Consider the following 16,264-nt stretch of genomic DNA (forward strand, 5'->3'; position numbering starts at 1 on the left):
CTAATTGATTATTTAAATTTTACTATTTAAACCCAATTTCTCAATGTCTCCATGAGAAACTAATTTCCCAGGGTATTTTAATAGTGTGTATATAAAGATGTTTCCATGGTCAAATGAGTGTGGGAAATCTTGTAAAACAAAATTAAACAGAACTTTTAACATATTGGAGAACATTATGAATCTCCTACAGAAGGGCATGTTAAAATTATTTTTTGAAGCTTTTCAAGTGACCAAGGTTCTAATGAATGTAATTTAGGAAATTCTATAGAACAAATTTTCTTTTTAAGAGTTAAAAATCCAAAATATGCAAATTGCTGACTCTGTAAAATTTGAATGAGTCTAACACTTTAAAAATAGTTTAAGAAGTGTTAGATTTGGCTTCTTAGCTACAGATTATATTTTAGACTTGGTGCCAAACTTCATTTGAACCTTACTGAGCTTTCCTTCTCTAAGTTAAATTCACTTAAGTAACTAAGTTAAATTCACCGTGGTATGCACAGTACAGTTTAAGAAAATGTATACAAATTATCATATAATTTTTTCTTGTTTTTTGGAGACTGGAGTAGAAGATTCAAACTTCGCCTATGGATTATTGATGGAACTAACAAGAGCTTACCTTGCGTATGCAGATAACAGCCGAGCTCAAGATTCAGCTGCTTATGCCATTCAGGTAAGAGTATATGTATACCTTACTGGCTTTATGTTATTAAATTTTATTAAGAAAGTTGTAAATTCTCTACTTTAGGAACTCTTAATTTTTAACTATCATTTTTATTATCAAAGTAATACAAGTTCTTGACAAAAATTTCAAGAGTACAGAAATGTACTCTTCTAACATTATTATACGTACTTTAACATTTTTTCTGTTTATATACAAATATATGTGTGTTCCCCAACAAACAAGCAAATCATATTTGTTGATTTTCTTTTGTGTTTAACAGTATATGTTGTGTAATTTTCCATGTCAGTACATATAGCTCTAATTCATTCTTTTCGGTGACTTTATATTCAATATAATATACTGTAATTTGTTTTAAAAACTTTATTTAAGATAACTAGGTTGTGTTCAATATCTTGTTTTTACAAAAAAATTATTTAGAAAACATATATATAATTTCTGAGTATTTAGTGAGTATATCAATAATATAGATATCTTGAAATTAAAATCTCAGAGCAAATACAGTTTACGTTTGATTATCAAAAAAGCTTCACCACTTTATACTCCCTTGACAAACCTGCCTTTAATTAAAATTTTAAATCTTTGCCAGTATGACAGATAAAATATGATATTGCTTCATGTTAATTTATACTTAATTATAAGAGCAGTGTAACATATTTTATATATTTATTGCTTTTTTGTGAATTTTCTCTAAATGATCTTTTCTCGTTTTTCCCTTGGTAATGATCTATTTTTTAAATTGACCTTTTAAGACCTATTTGGATGTAGTGGAAATTATCCCTATGTCTTCCATACAAATAACAAACACTCTCTAGTTTGATTTTCTTTGCCCCTTTTCATATTTTTTCAATTAAAATATTTTTTTTATTTTGTTAGATATTCAGGTCTGAAATTCATGATTAGAGGCCTGAGTTAAAGATACAATTTGGAGGTGTTCATAGTTCGTAGTAGAGATGGTATTTAAAACTGTGATTCTGAGGAAGTATGTATAGGTAAAAAGGTTCTAGTAACTGAGTTCTGGATAATGAAGAGTCACTGAGAAGAGGGAAAAAGTAAGAAAAGGGAGAAAGAGCTACCAGTAAGGTGGGAAAGATGGTGTTCTGGAAGACAAGAAAGTGTTTCAGAAAGTATGTCTGTGTGTGTGTTAATTACTCAGTCATGTTGGACTCTTTGCACCCCTATGACCTGGAACCCACCAAGCTCCTCTGTCCATGGGATTTTCCAGGCAAGAATACTGGAGTGGATTGCCATTTCCTACTCCAGGGGATCTTTCCAACCCAGGGATCTGACCCAGGTCTCCCACATTACAAGCAGATTCTTTACTGTCTGAGCCACCAAGGAAGCCCCTTCAGGAAGTATGGTGTGATCTAAATGCTGACCATATTCTATAGGTGTAATTATTTCAGGACTACGAATTGACCATTGGCTATAGTAACATAGAGATCATTGCTGTCCTTGAAAAGAGCAGTTTCAGTGTAGTTTAGAAAGCCTCATTAGAGTATTTTTAAGAACATGTGGGAGGAGAGGAATTAGAAAAATTACAGAAATTCTTTTGAAGAGTGTTGCTGTCAAGGAGAGCAGAAGAATGAGATAGTAGCTAGGGAGAAAAGAGGGGTAAAGATGGAAAAAATGACAATGTGTTTACATGTGCTTGGGAACAGTTCAGCAAGAGAATAGTGATGATATAGAAGATAACTGATCTAACACTATTTTAAGTAGGTAAAGAGATGTGGAATATAGTGTACAAGTGGGAAGAATAACCTTAATTAAAACAAAAACAGTTCATCTTTAGTAACAAGAGAAAAAGCAGAGCATGTAAGCACTGATGTGGTATTGTCACACTGGGGAGATATTAGCATGGAAGTTGTAGAGGTCTCTTGTAATTGCTTATTTTATCAGTGAAATATGAAACAAGATGAACAACTGTATATTAGTGTTTTTTGTTTGTTTTTTCTTCTAATTTTGTAGATTTATAACTGACGTACAGCACTGAATAAGTTTAAGGTGTATAGCATAATGATTTGACTTTTGTACATCATGAAATGATTATCACAAGTTTAATGAACATCCATTTATCTCATATAAATACAAAATTAAATCTTAAAAAAGTTAAATTTTTTTTAGCACAAGGAATGTTTTCCCTTGTGATTAGAACTCAGGATTTACCTTCTTAACAGCTTTCCTGTATAACATAGCAGTGTTAATTATATTTATCATGTTATACATTCAGTTCAGTTCAGTTCAGTCGCTCAGTTGTGTCCGACTCTTTGCGACCCCATGAATCGCAGCACGCCAGGCCTCCCTGTCCATCACCATCTCCCGGAGTTGACTCAGACTCATGTCCATTGAGTCTGTGATGCCATCCAGCCATCTCATCCTGGGTTGTCCCCTTCTCCTCCCACCCTCAATCTCTCCCAGCATCAGAGTCTTTTCCAATGAGTCAACTCTTCGCATGAGGTGGCCAAAGTACTGGAGCTTCAGCTTTAGCATCATTCCTTCCAAAGAAATCCCAGGGCTGATCTCCTTCAGAATGGACTGGTTGGATCTCCTTGCAGTCCCAGGGACCCTCAAGAGTCTTCTCCAACACCACAGTTCAAACGCATCAATTCTTCAGCGCTTAGCTCAGCCTTCTTCACAGTCCAACTCTCACATCCATACATGACCACAGGAAAAACCATAGCCTTGACTTAGTCGGCAAAGTAATGTCTCTGCTTTTGAATATACTATCTAGGTTATACATTTTTTTTTTCTTGATAAATGTATATATTTTTTTACTTTATTTTACTTTACAATACTCTATTGGTTTAGGTTATACATTATATCTCTAATATTTCTTTATAACTGGAAGTTTGTACCTTTTGATTGATCTGATTCTAAATATAAAGTACATATTATCTTAGTGTTTATAATTGTTATTAATAGGAATATATCTGTTGCATGTGGTCCTTTATAGTGGAATTGTAAAGAAAGAATAGTAGGTGATGAAAGATATAATATCCTAACATTTGTCTTATGTTAAAGATTGATATTAGAAAGGTTTTTTTTTCTTCATCTATAAAATCCCACTTGTTTTATTTTCAGGAAAGTAAAATATAACCATTTCATTGCTGGATTTGACTAATGAATTGGTCTTTAACATTTGCATCTTATTTTCAGAATTTTAAGCTCAGTATGTTATATCTAGAATTTGAAATATCTTAAAGTTTTGAACTATTTTAGATTTATAGTACTTTAATTAAAATTCAGAAAAGGTCACACTCTAAAAATTTTGCAAGTATGCTGCTGCTGCTGCTGCTGCTGCTGCTGCTAAGTCGCTTCAGTCGTGTCTGACTCTGTGCGACCCCACAGATGGCAGCCCACCAGGCTCCGCCATCCCTGGGATTCTCCAGGCAAGAACACTGGTGTGGGTTGCCATTTCCTTCTCCAATGCATGAAAGTGAAAAGTGAAAGTGAAGTCGCTCAGTAAGTGTCCGACTCTTCGTGACCCCATGGACCACAGCCTACCAGGCTCCCCCGTCCATGAGATTCTCCAGGCAAGAGTACTGGAGTGGGATGCCATTGCCTGCTTCGTCTGCAAGTATAGAAGATTTCAATTTTTTCCTCCAAATAACTTAGTCATTTATTTTAGAACATGTTATATGTAGCATGCAAATTACATGTTCCATTATTGGTACTACCACAGCTTTGTGACCTTGAGTAAGTCACCTGAATGGTTTTAAGCATTGAGATAAATCTAAGCAAGTTCATAACTCCAAAATGTTATAATTTTATATATTTTTCCATGTATTTTTATAGCTGTAGTATGTAGAATGTTGGTGGATGTAAAGGTGTATCTGTTTCATTGATGATTTACAACTGTAAAATATATATTTGTAGGAGTTACTTTCCATTTATGACTGCAGAGAGATGCAAACTGATGGCCCTGGTCACCAATTGTGGAGGCGATTTCCTGAGCATGTTCGGGAAATATTGGAACCGCATCTAAATACTAGGTCTGTAAACTCATTAATACTATTTTGATAGAATTTTTTTAACTTTATAAAATAAAAGTTACTTTTGATATAACATTTTAGCTTTAAAAGTGTTTTTAGTATGTTTTAATATGTATTTTTCCACTATGATTTATGTTTATAATCTTGTCAAAATGGGAACAATCTGCTTATTGTTTAAATTCTATAACTGAATATTTAGACAAATTCATTGAAGCTGAAAGTATTATTTTTTGATTCCATTGTCAGTAGTACTTTGAAAAAAATCTACTTTAAATTGAATATGAGTTGAAACTTTTGATGTGTATGTGCTAAGTCACTTCAGTTGTGTCCAACTCTTTGCAACACGTTGGACAATAGCCTGCCAGGCTCCTCTGTCCATGGGATTCTCTAAGCCCACTGGAGTGGGTTGCCATGCCGTCCTCCAGGGGATCTTCCCTGACCAAGAGATTGAACTCATGTTTCTTAAGTCTCCTACATGGCAGGCGGGTTCTTTACCACTAGTGCCATCTGGGAAGCCCTGTGAAAATATTTTCTTCTCCTTAAAAAAAATTTTTTTTTCTAACCTTTTATTTTTACCATTTAAAAAACTTTGTTAGGATTGATTGAAGTCCATTAATTATTTTTAGTTAGAAACTTCAGTTTTAGTTAGTCTAAGTCCCAAAATTATTGGATATTTGACCTTGGATAATTACTTTAGCTTTTGAACCCTAGTACAGTACCTAGACACATAGTAAAATTCTTTATAAGAGCCCTTAACTATGTATACTTATTTGCTACATATCTTTTAATATTTAGAAACTTTTTAAACATCATTTTATTTCTTATGAATAGTACTATTTAAAGATATAGTTTGTTAAGAGAAAGTTTGTTTTTTCCTGTTTTGAGAACTCTATACTTCTCCATTTCTTTATCTGTATTTTATAGCACTTACAGATGCTTAAGAGTTTCTGTGAACTAGATAGATCAATCACCTATGGTTCACAATTGCCACAGAAGTAATTTTAGGAGAAAATATCAGGATGTGACTTGACAGAGCCTTACTTGTTCCCCAATATCCATAGTTTCTAAGTTCAGCATAAAACTTGTAAAAATCATCCAGAGAAGTATATTTGTGATGGTTCAAAATAATGATGATTAACTGAGAGACGCTGGATTTTTCATTTTTTAGCAATTTGCGATACAGTGAAATACATAATGTTTGCTGAGAACCTTGAGTGTAGGGCATTAATTATATTTGTCATTTCCAAACCTTACACTGGTGATTAAAAAGGAACCGACTCACCTCAATAATTCCTGTACACATGTGTAAATGAGACCTGTTTGAACAGGTTTAAATGTTAGTGCTGAGGAGCAAATAGAAAGAATCATGTTGAAGTTATGGAAGAGAGAGAAGTGATAATTGATAAAATAAGGCCCCAAGGAGCATCCAGAATACTAGCCATGGGTGATTAAAGGAAGTGACGTCTCTTTCTCTGTAACAGAGGAAGATAAAGAGATGGATAGAACTTATTTACAAATTTAACTGTGGGGTTGTGTTAATGGTTTCTTTTTTCTCCATGAAGTAAGAGGTATAAGAGACAAGATTATTGGCTGCAAGTAGCAGTGCAGTTGGTAATAGGTCACATAAGGAGAACAATGATCATTTGAAATAGCCACTGTGGAAAACAGGAGAGCTGATAAGGAATATTTAGGATTTCTGGGCAGCATAGAGGTCCACTGAGGTTGAAAAACTAAGATATGTAGTAGTAGTAATCTCATAAACAGTTTCATGATGTTTCCTCTATCGATGCAGGGCCTTGATATCATTTCAGTGAAGGCAAGCATTTAGACTGATCCAAGATTTGGAGCTTGGCAGATGGGTCCAGCTGGTAAAGACAGTGTGAAATTGGAGTGTATAGAGGATATTACCAAGAGAATGCTTGAAGTGAAGGACCACAGAAACCAAGCTGGTTAGGAAAAGAAGTAAATGAAAAGGAGGTATTATAGGTTAGAAGCGTTTAGCAGAATCAAGAGACAGAAGATCTCAATGAGAGAGAACAGATGTGTCAGTAACTGAGTGAAAGAACTGGAAATTTGGGAAACTGTGACCGCAAAGTGGGGTCTAAATAGTACATTTTGGAAGTGAAGAAGTTTCTCTGTTTTGGCAAGGGAGTCCCGAAAAAGAAGTAGAGGAGAAAGCCACTGAGAAGTTTTCAGTTTGACTAGATGGTCCAATCGGACATTGAAGTCACTCAGGATGATAAGACTTGGGGAGGAAAGAAAATGCTGAGCAATCTGCTAAATTTATCAGTGAGTTGGTAGATTTCCATAATGAGTATAGTATAGTATATATATGTGGATGACTTGAACCTCAAAGGAACAGACCTTTTTTGTTCCAGGGTGGGGTTGGAAGGATCTGAAAGAGCATTGAGGAAGGGAAGAAGCAGACTCAAATACTTTGATGTACTTGGGGAGTTCAAGAATGACCTATCACCCCATCACTAAGAAGGCTTTGGAGAAAGTAGTGTCTTTAGCCAGATTTCAGTAAAGGCAAGGCTGTAAGTAGGGTAGTCAGCAAAAGAGTTGATCTAATTCCTTATACTAAAGTTTTAGACAAATGGATATATATTTACTTTTTAATAAATAATTTTTAAATTACAGATATAAGAGTTCTCAGAAATCAACAGATTGGTCTGGAGTAAAGAAGCCAATTTACTTAAGTAAATTAGGTAATAATTTTGCGGAATGGTCAGCATCTTGGGCAGGTTATCTTATAACAAAGGTAAGAGAGCCTTGTCCAGAATTTAACTGAATAGAAATTGTAAAGGAAATGAGAGCATTTATCTGAATGCATAGCACACACAGTAGGCACTGAAATATTAGTGCTGTTAGTGATAGAAATTTTTGTAGAAAACGTTTACTAATAGAGAGTTTCTCTTTTGTTACTAGTAACTGTTTCTGAGTAAGAAGGTAGTTTTTTAATCAAGCAAATAATTGTGTTCTTAGTGTGTTTGTAAAATGTCTATTACATTACATCCTATCATTTTATGTTTTAAATAATATTGTTTAAAAGAATATAAATGCCTTATCAGACTTTTTATATATAATAAAAAGATTTTCCAGGTAATAAAAAGATATATTATCCCTCAGTGGCCTTTTCTAAAAGAGAATACATTATCTGAACTTCCTCTAAAATAAAAGTAATGTGCATGTGAAAGTTCAGTCATGTCCAGCTCTTTGTAACCTTATGGACTATCCCGTCCATGGAATTCTCCAGGTCAGAATACTGGGGTGGGTAGCCTTTCCCTTCTCCAGTGGATCTTTCCAACCCAGGGATCAAACCCAGGTCTCCTGCATTGCAGGTGGATTCTTACCAGCTGAGCCACCAGGGAAGCCCAAATAAAAAAAAAGGCTTTTTAAAAATAAAATTTCATGGAAAAATAGAGATATGTTCCTGATATTTTCCTAATATGAAATTTTTACATGCCTGACAGAAAAAAGCCTTTGTGTTCCTGCAAAATGTTTAATGTGTATTTAAAATTCACTACTTTTGTTGTTAATTCATATTTCTATTAGTGTTTTAAAGCATTATAATAAATTTTATCTGGTAATTTCAATAAAGTTTTTTTCTTTTTTAGTGAATATACTGAAAATATAATATGTGAAATGTTAATACTATTGAATTAATTACTTTCAGCTGTGGAATATTTTATTTAGCTGTATTTAGTTTTTTGTTTTTTTTTTTTAGTGAAGGATTTTTATTTGAAGAAGGAAAAAACCTTTAAACTTTTATAGGAGAAACCCAAGATGGTAGGTGTTGCAAGAGGGTATCAGAGGGCAGACACACTGAAACCATACTCACAGAAACCTAGTCAATCTAATCACACTAGGACCACAGCCTTGTCTAACTCAATGAAACTAAGCCATGCCCCCGGGGCAACCCAAGACGGGCAGGTCATGGTGGAGAGGTCTGACAGAATGTGGTCCACTGGAGAAGGGAATGGCAAACCACTTCAGTATTCTTGCCTTGAGAACCCTATGCACAGTATGAAAAGGCAAAATGATAGGATACTGAAAGAGGAACTCCCCAGGTCAGTAGGTGCCCAATATGCTACTAGAGATCAGTGGAGAAATAACTCCAAAAAGAATGAAGGGATGGAGCCAAAGCAAAAACAATACCCAGCTGTGGATGTGACTGGTGATAGAAGCAAGGTCCGATGCTGAAAAGAGCAATATTGCATAGGAACCTGGAATGTCAGGTCCATGAATCAAGGCAAATTGGAACTGGTCAAACAAGAGATGGCAAGAGTGAACGTCGACATTCTAGGAATCACCGAACTAAAATGGACTGGAATGGGTGAATTTAACTCAGATGACCATTATATCTACTACTGTGGGCAGGAATCCCTCAGAAGAAATGGAGTAGCCATCATGGTCAACAAAAGAGTCTGAAATACAGTACTTGGATGCAATCTCAAAAACGACAGAATGATCTCTGTTCCTTTCCAAGGCAAACCATTCAACATCACAGTAATCCAAGTCTATGTCCCAACCAGCAATGCTGAAGAAGCTGAAGTTGAACAGTTCTATGAAGACCTACAAGACCTTTTAGAACTAACACCCAAAAAAGATGTCCTTTTCATTATAGGGGACTGGAATGCAAAAGTAGGAAGTCAAGAAACACCTGGAGTAACAGGCAAGTTTGGCCTTGGAATGTGGAATGAAGCAGGGCAAAGACTAAGAGAGTTTTGTCAAGAGAATGCACTGGTCATAGCAAACACCCTCTTCCAATAACACAAGAAAAGATTCTACACATGGACATCACCAGATGGTCAACACCAAAATCAGATTGATTATATTCTGTGCAGCCAAAGATGGAGAACCTCTATACAGTCAACAAAAAGAAGACCAGAGGCTGACTGTGGCTCAGATCATGAACTCCTTATTACCAAATTCAGACTTAAATTGAAGAAAGTAGGGAAAACCACTAGACCATTCAGGTATGACCTAAATCAAATCCCTTATGATTATACAGTGGAAGTGAGAAATAGATTTAAGGGCCTAGATCTGATAGATAGAGTGCCTGATGAACTATGGACTGAGATTCATGACATTGTACAGGAGACAGGGATCAAGACCATCCCCATGGAAAAGAAATGCAAAAAAGCAAAATGGCTGTCTGGGGAGGCCTTACAAATAGCTGTGAAAAGAAGAGAGGCGAAAAGCAAAGGAGAAAAGGAAAGATATAAGCATCTGAATGTAGAGTTCCAGAGAATAGCAAGAAGAGATAAGAAAGCCTTCTTCAGCGATCAATGCAAAGAAATAGAGGAAAACAACAAAATGGGAAAGACTAGAGATCTCTTCAAGAAAATTAGAGATACCAAGGGAATATTTCATGCAAAGATGGGCTCGATAAAGGACAGAAATGGTCTGGACCTAACAGAAGCAGAAGATATTAAGAAGAGGTGGCAAGAATACACAGAAGAACTATACAAAAAAGATCTTCACGACCCAGATAATCATGATGGTGTGATCACTAATGTAGAGCCAGACATCCTGGAATGTGAAGTCAAGTGGGCCTTAGAAAGCATCACTATGAACAAAGCTAGTGGAGGTGATGGAATTCCAGTTGAGCTATTTCAAATCCTGGAAGATGATGCTGTGAAAGTGCTGCACTCAGTATATCAGCAACTTTGGAAAACTCAGCAGTGGCTACAGAACTGGAAAAGGTCACTTTTCATTCCAATCCCTAAGAAAGGCAATGCCAAAGAATGCTCAAACTACCACACAATTGCACTCATCTCACATGCTAGTAAAGTAATGCTCAAAATTCTCCAAGCCAGGCTTCAGCAATACGTGAACCGTGAACTTCCTGATGTTCAAGCTGGTTTTAGAAAAGGCAGAGGAACCAGAGATCACATTGCCAACATCCGCTGGATCATGGAAAAAGCAAGAGAGTTCCAGAAAAACATCAATTTCTCCTTTATTGACTATGCCAAAGCCTTTGACTGTGTGGATCACAATCAACTGTGGAAAATTCTGAAAGAGATGGGAATCCCAGAGCACCTGACCTGCCTCTTGAGAAATCTGTATTCAGGTCAGGAAGCAACAGTTAGAACTGGATATGGAACAGACTGGTTCCAAATAGGAAAAGGAGTACGTCAAAGCTGTATATTGTCACCCTGCTTATTTAATTTATATGCAGAGTACATCATGAGAAACGCTGGACTGGAAGAAACACAAGCTGGAATCAAGATTGCCGGGGAAAAGATCAATCACCTCAGATATGCAGATGACACCACCCTTATGGCAGAAAGTGAAGAGGAACTAAAAAGCCTCTTGATGAAAGTGAAAGAGGAGAGTGAAAAAGTTGGCTTAAAGCTCAACATTGAGAAAACGAAGATCATGGCATCCAGTCCCATTACTTCATGGGAAATAGATGGGGAAACAGTGGAAACAGTGTCAGACTTTATTTTTGGGGGCTCCGAAATCACTGCAGATGGTGACTGCAGCCATGAAATTAAAAGACACTCCTTGGAAGAAAAGTTATGACCAACCTAGATAGCATATTGAAAAGCAAAGACGTTACTTTGCCAACAAAGGTCCGTCTAGTCAAGGCTGTGGTTTTCAGTAGTCATGCATGGATGTGAGAGTTGGACTGTGAAGAAGGCTAAGCACCGAAGAACTGATGCGTTTGAACTGTGGTGTTGGAGAAGACTCTTGAGAGTCCCTTGGACTGCAAGGAGATCCAACCAATCCATTCTGAAGGAGGTCAACCCTGGGATTTCTTTGGAAGGAATGATGCTAAAGCTGAGACTCCAGTACTTTGGCCACCTCATGCGAAGAGTTGACTCATTGGAAAAGACTCTGATGCTGGGAGGGATCGGGGCAGGAGGAGAAGGGGACGACAGAGGATGAGATGGCTGGATGGCATCACTGACTCAATGGATGTGAGTGTGAGTGAACTCCGGGAGGATGGACAGGGAGGCCTGGCGTGCTGCGATTCATGGGGTCGCAAAGAGTCGGACACGACTGAGCGACTGAACTGAACTGAACTGAATGCTGGTAAATTGAGATTTGGATCATACCAATAAAACTTGACTCTAACACCAAGTAATTTAAACTTTTTATTTCTTTCATTTTCTTTCCTATAGTTAATCATTGTTGATTACTTAATAAAAATATGGTCTTGTATGTAATTTACTGGCCCAGGAAATACTTTCTAGTTACTTTCCTCATCTATTTGTTCAGGGAAAAAATACACTGAATTTAATGTAGCTAAGTAAAAGATAATGTAATTAGCAAAGTTAATCTGTAACAAAACATGGTACATTTTAAAATGAAGTCTGTGGTGAAAAGACCATTTTTGCTGAGATAATCGGCAGCCCAAGTAGCTATGTTGCTCTCGTAGGGGTCTCAGCAGTTTAGACACTTGACCAGAGGCATGGTGAGCTAAATCCTCCCTACTTGAGTGCCTTTCTTCATAGGAAAATACCTACTCTACAATGATAGACTAGCTCACATGTTGTCTTTTGGTGTTAATCAAAAGAATAAAATGTACAAAACTACTTACTCTCTCTAAACCATTGGAGTTTATAGGTTCGGCATGATCTTGCCAGTAAAATCTTCAACTGCTGTAGCATTATGATGAAGCATGATTTCAAGGTGACCATCTATCTTCTTCCACATATTTTAGTATATGTTTTATTGGGGTGTAATCAAGAAGATCAACAAGAGGTGAGATACATTATTTTATTTGGTTTCTGTTTGTACAAACATTTGGGAAACGTAGTTAGTATTAAAAAGGCTATGTATTAGTTGGACCTGTAGATCAATGTATGCTATTTAATGGGATATCTAAACACTTACAAAATCCTTTTTTAAACTTTTATTTATCAAAGAGTTGTTTAATGCTTAGTTCATATCCTTTGCCTATTTGAGGTTGTATATGTGTGTGCCTTTTTAAATAATTAGTAGGAGTTTGATATGTATTCTGGATACCAATTTGTGCCAGTCATATCATAGAAAATTTTTTTCCAATTACATCTTTTGCCATGAGAAATTTTAAATATAAATGCCAAATTTTTATATATTTTATAACTTTAATATTAAGCGTTTTATGCGATACCTTCTCTTATCCAGTATCATGAACATATTTCCCCGTATTTCTTTTGATTTTTTTTGTTTGTACATGCCCTTCAATTACTCTGAAGTGATTTCTGCAGATACTGTATTTATTTTTGTGACTCTTTATGTTGTTGTTTTTGTTTGTTTAATAGGGGCTCTGCTTTATTTTCTTAAATATTAACTAATACACTAGCATTTGGCACGAATCCAAAATATGATGACAAAAGTCACTATAAACTTTTTATTTCAAATATATCATTTTAGTTTAAAAGGCTTTAAGAGGCTTGCAAGTTCAAGCTTGACAGGTTTCCTACTGTCAAAACCAAGAAACCTTAGAAAATGAGAAGGAGACACTCTGTGCCCTTTTGATCTGATTCAGTAAGGCAACAAAACAACTTTGCAGTGTGATTTTGTTTTGCTTTAGAACTGGTGTGTCATTACAGAGCATGGTCTGTAATTCCATTCTGTTGATGAGGAAATTAAGACACAGAGAGGTTAAATGACATGGAAACACAGACTCTTTGAGTAGAAGGGACCTTAGAATTAACATAGATCAGATTTTGGAGGCAAAAAAGTTTTGCTTTGGGGAAAGAGGCCACCTTAAGGAAATCAAACTGCAGGCTAGTACCCCAACTTCTCATGACTGCCTCCCTTGAATCTCTAAACCCATACTATATTTATATTCAGCACTGAAGTGCTCCATGATGTTGTCACACTGTTTACACCTTATCATATGCTACCTTGTATTGTTCATGTGTGCACATCAAGTGTACACACAAGAGGGGTTTCTTGGAGCAGAACCCATAGCTGGTGAAAGTCTGAATCCCACCCAGAGCCCGTAGCTGGGGAATGTCTGAATCCTACCACAGGGCTTTGCACATGAATATCTGCTTGCCTGTTTTACAGTGACATTCTAGAAACTGCCACAGTGAGCAGCGGGCTTTCCTTTTGTTTGAGGTGTCTGTTTGTGGATGAAGCACGAAAGAGACATCATAATCTCTCACAGGCGCTTGAATAGTCTCAACCATCTTCACCAAGTCTATTTTTGTGACTCTTTTACAGTATATTTTCTCTTCAGAGAAACATTTTATTGGCTTAATTTTAATGAGAAAGATAATTTATTATTAATCCATCATGGATTTTTTTTCTTTTGAAAATTATTCCCTAAAATGGCCAACCTTATATGTCAGGTAATAGTAAAATGGTATTATGTAGACATATCATTAACCATAAAATGGTTCTTCTTAGGTTTATGCAGAAATTATGGCAGTTCTAAAGCATGATGATCATCATACCTTAAGTACCCAAGACAGTGCATCTGATTTGTGTCAACTCAGTACACAGACTGTGTTCTCCATGCTTGACCATCTCACACAATGGGCAAGGCACAAGTTTCAGGCACTGAATGCTGAAAAATTTGCACAAGGCAAATCAAATAGAGATAAGGTGGACTCCGTGGGTAAGTCATAAGTTCTATATACTTCCTTCTCTTTATTATTAACCAGTTAGCTCCTTCCTATATCAATTCTATAATTTAAGCATTCGTTTTTAAAAGACCTATATTTTCTTTCATGCCTTTTCCCCCTACCTCCCCAGGAGATGGCCTTGTCTGAGAAAAAGCGGTGACTTTATAGTAAGAAAGCCTCTCTTTAAACTCTTACTCTCGCTTCCTTAAGCAAAACACATAACTAATTTTTCTTTGCATAAAATAAGGTTTATATTATCTCCCCTGGAAGATTGAGGATTAAGTGGGTTGATGATTATATATAGTAAATTGTAAAATGTGAAATAAATGCTATGTTAATGCTGTTATTAACCCACTCCTCACTGTTAACTCATTTATTCCATGTTCCCTCAATGTGTGTATACACTGTATATATAGATATATGTGTATGTATATAAGTGTTCTTTATCTTTTTTCACTTATGAAATACTCTTTGCAGTCTTTTTCACAGTTAAGTTTTACATTTCAAAGATTTTACTTTTATTCATTTCTTGACCTTTTTTTTTTTTTTATTCATGTCACATATTTTATTCTTTTTTTTCTCTGTCTCTGGTAGTTTGGTATCCAGCAGCCTCTCCAAGTATGCTTAATATGGGGAGGGAGGTGGGAGAGGGGTTCAGGACAGGGGGACACATGTACATCCATGGCTGATTCATGTCAATATGTGGCAAAAACCACCACAATGTTGTAAGTAATTAGTCTCCAATTAAAATAAATTAATAATAAAAAGAATTAGTAATCGTGTTAATCTGTACCGCTATGTACTTATCTACCCCATATTGTTTGTAAGCAAATCTTAGGTATCATTATTTCATCTATAATATTTGAGAGTGTAGCTCTAAAAGATAAGGACTCTTTGCAAAGAAATATGATCAACATATCTTTATGATACCTAAAAAAACTGGTCATTATCCCTTAATATCAAATATCCAATTTCCAAAGTTCTAATTATCTCATGAATGTCATATTTTTCAATAATTTGTTTGAATAATTTATAAACAATATTCACACTTTACAGGTTCTTTCAGTTCAGCATTGTTATATCTTTTAATTTGAGTCTAAAGATTCTCTCCAAGTTGGAGGGGATAAATGTGTACGTATAGCTAATTCACTTTGTTGTACAACAGAAACTAACATAACATTGTAAAGCAATTATGTACAATTAAAAAAACACCACTACAAAAAAATAAAATAAAGATTCTCTCTCCAAAAAAAAAATATGGTTAGTACATACTACAACACTAACACCCTGTTATACCTGCTAACATGTTATTTTTTTCCCTTTGATTTTACAACTCCCACTAAGGTGACTAAAAGAAGAATCTCATTAGAGTCTAAAATGACACTTGCCCCTATGATATAAGCATTTGGTAAGATTTTGATGAATTACATTCTTCAGACATTAGTAGATACACTTAATGTCTTTAAACTTTTGCACTTTTCATTCTTGTGGCAAATGGTTAAAGTATATGATCGTTCTGCTTCTCTGTACTTCAGCCATTTTAGTGGGAATACATGATTTTCCCCCAAAGCTTTGAGACTAATTGGAAAAACTAAGACCCTTAAACAGGCCTTTACTTAAGTTCTCCACTTGTGAGCATCTCCTTCTTGTTCCTCTATCTGTGGAAACACATACATTCCTGTTGTTAAGCACAATAGTTTATTTTTTTAGGATATTTTGGACTGACAAATAATTATCTTTTTAGGGGAATGTTTTTCTCTACAATATGACTTTTTTCTCTACAACATATTGATATGTTTTACATTAACTCTACAATTAAAGATTTGTTTCTGTTTCTGCATGTGAAAATGGTACATAAAAACCAAACACGAACTCAGTTATTATCATTTCTTACTAACATTGTAATAAAAATTCTAGCTTTTAAGAGTAACATTTGTAATATTTCGAAAGTACAGTACCTTTAACATTTCTCATAATTTGAAATGAATTACAAATTTTGATGGAAGTAAGAAACTTATTTT

General features: G+C 35.4%; 1 protein-coding gene across 1 annotated transcript in view; it reads left to right on the forward strand.

Moving 5' to 3' along the window:
- Positions 1-16,264, forward strand: part of ATR (ATR serine/threonine kinase) — a 111,393-nt gene that overhangs the window by 55,230 nt on the left and 39,899 nt on the right. Inside the window, exons 23-27 of the mRNA XM_069563429.1 lie at positions 557-670; positions 4,556-4,671; positions 7,312-7,432; positions 12,250-12,387; positions 14,026-14,236. Of these exons, the coding sequence (XP_069419530.1) occupies positions 557-670; positions 4,556-4,671; positions 7,312-7,432; positions 12,250-12,387; positions 14,026-14,236 (700 nt within the window). The remainder of the gene's footprint in view (positions 1-556; positions 671-4,555; positions 4,672-7,311; positions 7,433-12,249; positions 12,388-14,025; positions 14,237-16,264) is intronic.

Source organism: Ovis canadensis, chromosome 1, assembly GCF_042477335.2.
Source record: "Ovis canadensis isolate MfBH-ARS-UI-01 breed Bighorn chromosome 1, ARS-UI_OviCan_v2, whole genome shotgun sequence".
Lineage (NCBI taxonomy): Eukaryota > Metazoa > Chordata > Mammalia > Artiodactyla > Bovidae > Ovis > Ovis canadensis.